The 7,653-nt window shown below is 42.5% G+C and overlaps 1 protein-coding gene across 1 annotated transcript in view; it reads right to left on the bottom strand.

The window, feature by feature from the left end:
- Positions 1-349: 349 nt before the first annotated feature.
- adgra2 (adhesion G protein-coupled receptor A2) overlaps positions 350-7,653 on the bottom strand; it is a 46,913-nt gene continuing 39,609 nt past the window's right edge. The window contains exons 7-19 of the mRNA XM_072432587.1: positions 7,105-7,318; positions 6,861-7,025; positions 6,584-6,782; positions 5,695-5,844; positions 5,449-5,610; positions 5,121-5,318; positions 4,862-5,051; positions 4,537-4,745; positions 4,246-4,373; positions 4,038-4,161; positions 3,813-3,961; positions 2,451-2,540; positions 350-2,308 (exon numbers count right to left, since the gene is read on the bottom strand). Of these exons, the coding sequence (XP_072288688.1) occupies positions 910-2,308; positions 2,451-2,540; positions 3,813-3,961; positions 4,038-4,161; positions 4,246-4,373; positions 4,537-4,745; positions 4,862-5,051; positions 5,121-5,318; positions 5,449-5,610; positions 5,695-5,844; positions 6,584-6,782; positions 6,861-7,025; positions 7,105-7,318 (3,377 nt within the window). The 3' untranslated portion in view covers positions 350-909. The remainder of the gene's footprint in view (positions 2,309-2,450; positions 2,541-3,812; positions 3,962-4,037; positions 4,162-4,245; positions 4,374-4,536; positions 4,746-4,861; positions 5,052-5,120; positions 5,319-5,448; positions 5,611-5,694; positions 5,845-6,583; positions 6,783-6,860; positions 7,026-7,104; positions 7,319-7,653) is intronic.

Below are 7,653 nucleotides of genomic sequence, written 5' to 3'. Positions count from 1 at the left end.
CGTCTGTCATGCGTAATGTGCACACATTTCTCCACATGTCTTGCATCCCCCTTGGCACGGCTCTGTGCCCCCCATGTCATATTATAAACCTACTAAATCCCTTTGCATTTTATTATTCTGTAAATCTTATGCAAAGATAATTTATTGAGTATATGCAAGCTCAATGCATTTACGAAAGTGTCTGAACTACGACTAAATAGACTAAATATTTTTTGTCTTGCTGTGGGTCCAATGGAGCATTAGAGTTTTCATCACTGCAGATGCATTTTACTTGATACATATTTTTGTTCCATTCATTCCCATGTATTTACTTTACAGTAACCATTAATGATGAACTAAGAGCCCTTAAGACATTTTTGCAAACGTTCTTATTTTATCATGTGGGGAGCTTGCAGCTTGCAGCGATACATACAGAATGACATCCTCATACAGCTCTGAGAGTTTGCATAGAGACATGAATCCTTGTGGCACCATAGTAGGCCATGTGCCTAACACACTTACACACAGTAGTAAACAATACAACACAAACTTTACAAAGAAGTGCATATAAACATGTCCACAGAGTAAATATAGCTAGATTTTTGAAATGGCCTGCTGCTCCATTCCATGTTTTGATATGCATTATACAATCAAACATTAAAGCTTTATTGTCAACATCAAATGTTGATCTTAAAATTACACCTTACTTTAATAATAAAAATAAAAAAACAAAGACATATGAGTTGTATTAACAATAATAAACATCTCCTTTTTCATTACAAGTTTACACATAAGTAAAGTACCAGTTTATGGTCTTATCTGTTTTCATGATTCTATGTCATAAATTAATTATTTAGTTCACACTACCTGGACACATTTATCCAATCATTTGAAACCCATAGTCATTTGCATAGATGAGACAGATGTATATTACACTGTAGTTTCACTTTTCCACAAACCACTTTTCATTCCTGAGGAGCTGTGAGAGTGCTCCGTGCCACTCATGTCCTGCTCCAGCTCAAACACTGAGTTTTTCAGGGTGCCGTTTGCAGTGGCAGCCCCAGGCACTGTGGTGGTGATACAGTTTAAAGGGTAAGAGCAGCGTTTAGGGTCTCTCTCGGTTGCAGCTGCCAGTTTGACATTGTCTCTGCTCGCACAGCGTCTCTGGTTACTATGCGTGGCACGGCTGGCTGCGGAGGGGAGCAGAGTGAACGGTTTTCGACTCCCGCTGCTGCCCCCATCACTTCCCTCTGAGAAGCTTGTCGGCACAGAGTCATGGCGCTTCCCATTGGTCAGGGGGCAGCCATGGCTCTCTGTCAGACTGTGATGGATGCTGCCATTTTCACTAGTGGCTTGTTTATGGACTACATGTGAAGAATTAAGATGGTCCAAGCCTGTAGGCCCTAATGCCCCGAGGCTACCCCCTGTAGCAGCAGTCCTAAGAGCTTTGTGGCGGTAGTGTCCCCTACCCTCACCACGGTGGTGATACTGGCTGTTTGCGTGTTTGGTTCTGCTGGTGATCTTTCTTCGCTGTGGGTGCACAGGGACAGAGGGAACAGACGGGGCAATGTTATTTGTTGGTTTGCTCATGTTGTCAGTACTAGTGCTGACATTTCCTACTGGACGTGTGGTGTTGTTTGAAATGTCTTGCGTAACTTGCAGCAGGTTAGTGAGTTTACAAGGACCAGGGCCCACACTGCTGATGCCACTGGGAGTGGAGGAGGACCGTGCTGAGGAGGAGTTGTGCAAGTCAACTGGTGGATGCCAATTAATGAAAAGTTGTGATCCTTGGTCCGAGGTATGTACTCCACTCCCCGTAGTGCAGGTGTGTGTGTATGCAGAGGAGGGGTGTGGGCGGCGATAGCCAGGACAACATGCCTGCCATGAAGCCTGGACATCCTGACGACGAAAGCAGTGGTGAACCATAAGCATCACTCCCAGAGTGGTGGCAGTGACACCGTAGAGACAGCTGAACAACAGACCAGTGTTCCCGGTCAACCACACTGCCATGGCCCCACAGCTCCACAGAAGCACAAACAGGAAGTGTGTGACCATCAGCACAATGAACTGTGTCTTCAGAGAGTACTGGTCCTCAACTGCAGGAGTTATGGGACCAACTGCTGAGTCCGTGGAGAGTAGGCTGGTACTTCCAGCTAAGGCAGGCTGGCTCTCAGTCACTGGGGAGGACAGGGTGGTTCCTGTGCATTCTTTGGTCATACGTCGCCTCAGGCGAAACACTGTGCACAGGAAGTAGATCCAGGTCACAAAGACCACAAGGCTTGCCGGGACAAAGAAGGAACCCAGACTCGGGCGCCAAACCAGCCAGCAGCTGCAAAAGCCAGAGCAGAAGTCAGGAGGGTCAATGTGGAACAAGAACATCTCTGTGTGTTCAATATCATAAAAATGTAATTTCATGACCAACCAAACCAAACACCACCTCATGACCCTAGTCAAATAAGGACAGTACTCACTAAGGGCTATTGTCACCATAGTTGTTGACATTGACAGCTACAGTGATTCCACAAAGGATGAGAGGAACTCCACCAGCAATTAAATAAAACCTGGAGAGACAGAAAGCATAGGTTTGTAGTAGCATGTAGAAGACCAACAATTTTCCATTATTTTGTTGTCTACAATGACCTGTATCACATTTTAATGGCTCAAGGGTTTGGCAGTGAACAGTTGGAAGTGACCTATTATGGCCTGACCCCATAGAGCAGTGGTCCCCAAATTACGGCCCGCGGGCCATATCCGGCCCGTTGGGCCTTTCAATCTGGCCCGCCAAGCTTGTCCAAGTTATATTTCTATTTAAAAAGATTTATTTATTTATTTTTTGATTTTTTTGCCGTAGGCTTTATTAGACAGTAGATGGAATGAGAACGAAAGGAAGGGGAAAGATGAGAGAGAAAGGAGGACATGCAGCAAATGTCGGAAGTCGAGATTCAAACTCACGATACTGTGGCTGGCTGTTCATTTTACCTTTCGCCTGTAATGCCCACATTTCCCCAAGAGATGGCCACTGTTCCCTCTAAGCTGCGCGCCTGCGCAGCTGCGCACTGCTCGCACATAGCACACTGCTCGCACTTAGCGCACTGCTCGCACAAGAAAATCTATGGCATGCACAAAATAAAATTCACCACAAACGGCCACCGGGGCCAATCAAGCAGGAAGCGCAAGTGTTTGACACACTGAAGAAGACTCTTGTGGACAGTAGAAAATTAATCATTATTTAATGCATTTGGAAAACAATTAGTACATTGAGCCTTGCATTTGTTGCTTTGTTACAAGTTACAGGTCAAATCTTGCGTGTAATTTATAGTAATTCATTAGTTCACACAAACACACCATATTTTCCTGGCCCGGCCCCTCGGCCAAATTTTAGAACCCAATGTGGCCCTCGAGTCAAAAAGTTTGGGGAGCACTGCCATAGAGCCATAAGCTAATTGTACACAAAGGAAATAAATGCTAATATATAAAGTTTGAGAATGATTCTTGGATGAGATTCAAAATGTCTTGTTTTTCTAAAATAGTTTCCAGGTGACTACAACTAAACTTTTTCTACTACAGCTAATACATAAAGACTTTACGCCTCCTCAGTTATCCCTGACAAGGATGTATAATGCTTTCCAATTCAGCGTTTGTCATTCTTTTCATCCCCACTTGCAATGCTTGCAATGCTTGCAATGCTATTGAGCCTCCAAGGTTTCTTATTGACCTTGGTTGTTGCTTTCAAAAGTTGTCTTTCATAAGGAGTGTGGGTGGTCATAAGCACATATTTACAGCAAACAAAAGCCTTTCTGTACAGGAAGTAGGTGTAGGTGAGTTGCACTTACCTGAGCATTGGGCGCTGAGTGGGTGGAGCTGTGGCATCTCCATCATGGTGCTGAGGCAGTCGCCACAGTGTTTCTTTGTAAATGACCCGGGCACTGACTCCAATCCACAGCAGAGTCGATAGTGAGGAGTAGTGTAAGGCGATGCCAACCTGACATAGAGGGCGTAAGGCATAAGCCTACTGCAGTGTGATACTACATGAATTGCTTTGTAACTTCAATACTTACAGCTTGACAAACCACTGGGTAGCTCGTCAAACCAATGCCCCCTGCATAGATTGCTGTGGTCATCGCAATGTGGAAGCATGTGTTTAATAATGTATGCCAGCTTTTTCTTGTTATGTGGATAGAGCTATTTAGAAAAACACAAAAAGGAACATAAGATACTTTAAATGACACACAGTAAATAAATGTACATGTTTATTATGCATCTAACCTGTGATGAAGTATGTGCGTAATGATAACTGTAAAAAGGCACAGGAGTAGGACTGCTGTACAAGCATACACCACCGGGTGGAGCACTGTCACAGATATCGAAGCTGAATTGGGAAAGTCAGGCACCTCCTGTGAAAGAAACATTGAGCATTAACATAGAAATTATAAACATTTTGAAGTAAAACACTTGACTTTGTCATTAAATTTATCCACAATGTGAATTATTGCTGGATATATGTATATATATTTAATAAGTACAAAATCATTATAGACTGATTTTCCCTGAGTTTACCTGCAACACTGCGTAATTGCTGAGTAGTGAGCATTGCATGGTTGTAGAGCTGCTATCAGTTTGGACCAGTTGGCAGCTCTCCTGGCTCCAGCTGCCCTGCTTCTCTACTGCCCTCCAACTCCAGTGAGCCGGTAATGCATCTGCACCAGGGGACAAGTGGCGCAGAGACACTCTGATGGCTTCGGAGTGATTCCACATTTTGCAGCCATCTATCATAGAAACAAATAACGCTGTCAGTAAGGTCATATGTTATTATTTTTGGGGTTTTCTGTTGTGTCAGTGGATAATATCAGCCCCATCCAAAAGAACTATAAAAATAACTCACCAAGCCCAACAAAAATGACTGGAGTGTTGACAATGCGTCTGCGAGTATGTTCTCCAGTGTGGCTTGAATTCCCAGTGACAGGGAAAAAGCTGCCAGTTCTGAATGCTATGAACTGCAGTTTACAGTCGTCTGGTGCATCCGGAGGAAAAAGAGTTTGAGGGATAGTTACTGAGGCCAGTGCCAAGGAGTTCTGAGTAAAGAAAGCAGAGAATTAACAAAGATGCTTTATATAGTAAATACATTTGAGAATCATTAATACCTTTAGTGGGAAATTGTTCAAAGATGTGTTATGGGCTCCAGTTATGCATCTGAAACGCAGATGATTTTCCTGGGAGCTTTCTGTTTCCACTCCGGGACTTTCCACCAACACCTCACGCCGCTGATACACAATGCAAGTGATGCCAGTGAAATGGGCTGGACGAATTAGATGTGCCTCCATCACTATGTTTCTGGACCCCTATAGCACCAAATCAGAATCAGAATCAGAGAAGGTTTATGGCCATTGTCAATGAACAAAATTCACAAACATAGGAACTTGCTTTGGTGAGTAAATACCGGTATGAGATTCTGATTTGACTAAATCTCACCATAGAAAGGTCTTGAGCGTGACTGTGCAGTTGTGGCCAGGCAAGTGTCTCCAAAGAATAGACAATTGAGCTACAGGCCCTTTTCTCTTTTTGAGCCAAAGCAAGAATCTGGTCATCCACCTGCATCAAGTTACTGCCCATCTCCACTAATAGCTCTGATAACTGAGAAAAATGCAAACAATTCAGTACAAAAGTGTAACTAAACCTTTGAATTTACTTTAGGGGTGGTGGTGAAAGCAAACTCACCTCTCGAAGTTGAACCACGTACTCCATGAACTTGTCCATCAACTGTGCTACGTACAAGACATCCACGGAGTCAGTGAAACCTGCCGCCTCTAACGTGTAGGTGCGAATTTGATGAGCCATGGTCACAGCGTTGGATGCATTTATTGGCCTCTGCAAGAAAAAGTAACACATTTAAAGCGCTTATGGCTAGTTTGATGGAATATACATTTCACTAAAAAGTAGTAAACATGATTATAGTTAAGGTTTTACAAAAAAAGTTGGGCCTTTTTCATCACTTTGATCATTTCATCATCGTTTTTAATGTTTTACTTTGTGGCTGCACATAAGCAACATATGTGACAGAGGTAGAGGTAATTCCACAACTTATAAATCAAATGCATTTTTCACATTGTATCATTTACTTGAATTGATTTAGATGCATATTTGGTAAAGTATACGTATATGATGCTCCATTTTTTTGTATTTGACAATTTTGCAATAATAATGCTTCCACAGTCACTCAATTAAAAAAAAAAGTTTTACCTAGCAACCATAGCACAAAACAACGGCCAAAAAACAAATAAATTACATAATAGTTATGATTTGACAAACAACAATGACAATACTTTCATTTGGCTAAATTCTGGTTTAAACTGTCAGAAAATTGTGTCTCTGCATTTTGGATAAAACGTCGCTCACTGATGACATCACAGAGGGATTAAGGTATAGAACTCATCTCTACATCCTGTAATTCTTTACTTTTATTTTTCAACATTTCTTCACAAACTGCAACTTGACTGATTTAAAACTATGCTTAATATTTACCACAGGATTTATCCCACCAAATTAAGTACTAATTAGAAAATCATGAGAACCTGTCATAAGCACTAGTCCTGCAATTTGTACTGACCAAAATAAATGTATGGAGGACGCGAGTGATGCCATTGGTGTAGTGGCAGTTGGTATAGTTGCCCTCATGCCACCTTCCGGAGCGGTCACAGTAGCGAGAGGCTTTCTTCTGCTCCATATCTCCCTCCACTGACGAGGATGGGTAACGTAGCTGCAGACAGTACTGATGTGATGTGATGCCGGCAAGTGTCCTGAGCCACCTGGAAACAACCCTCCAAAGAGTCAACAAAAGTGCGTTTCTATATTTGAATTGCTCTCATAGAAGTTCCCAAATTCACCTGAACTCTCCTCTATTGTTTATAACTTTTTCCTCTGGGCAGAATGAGGCGCTGTTCTCTAACACCACTATTTCTACACTGCGGGACACATTGCCTCGCCCAGTGACCACCACACACTCCCACTCTCCACTGGCCTCCACATGAACATCGTATAGAAGGAGCTCGCTGTATAAAAACAAGGCAAACCAGTTAGAATTAAACAGATTACAATGGTCTGTAATAAAGGTTATAAACAGTTATGTACCTTGTGATGAAGGTGCAATCATGAACCACGCTGTTCTCTAGTTGGAGGCCCATGTCAGGGTCAGAGGTCACTATACGACCATTATGCAGCCAATACAAAGAGGTGATTTTATCCACCAGTGCAGCAGTGCAATGAAAGGGCAGGCGGTCTCCTTTGAAAACCACCTGACGCTGGGATGGGAGCAGAGAATGGGTGTGCAGCTCCAGAGGACCAGCTGAACAAAAAGAAAGAACGAGTAGTAAGTTTTGATAGAGTGATTAAATGATGGGTTGGTTCTAAGAGCGTTTAACCATGTTATAACAACTCAAAGTTGTATTTAGAGTGATTCATGTTTGAGTAATCATATTCTCGTGCAATGAAGACGACCTAGCTCCAGAAAGGCCTTTTGTTCCCTTACCTTGTTCTCTATTGTTTTTGTTTATGCATAGGATTCAGCTGTATTGCATAGCCATTTTGGTACAAATAATATATGTGCCTTCTTCAGATAATAACAGCTATGTAAATTGTTGTTCAATTATAAACAAACTATAACTGTAAATGTGGAGTGGT

The sequence above is a fragment of the Eucyclogobius newberryi genome, unplaced genomic scaffold (assembly GCF_026437365.1).
Source record: "Eucyclogobius newberryi isolate DKJ021-1_F unplaced genomic scaffold, fEucNew1.0.hap1 SCAF_6, whole genome shotgun sequence".
Classification (NCBI taxonomy): domain Eukaryota; kingdom Metazoa; phylum Chordata; class Actinopteri; order Gobiiformes; family Gobiidae; genus Eucyclogobius; species Eucyclogobius newberryi.
This window is presented reverse-complemented; position numbering and strand designations above follow the sequence as displayed.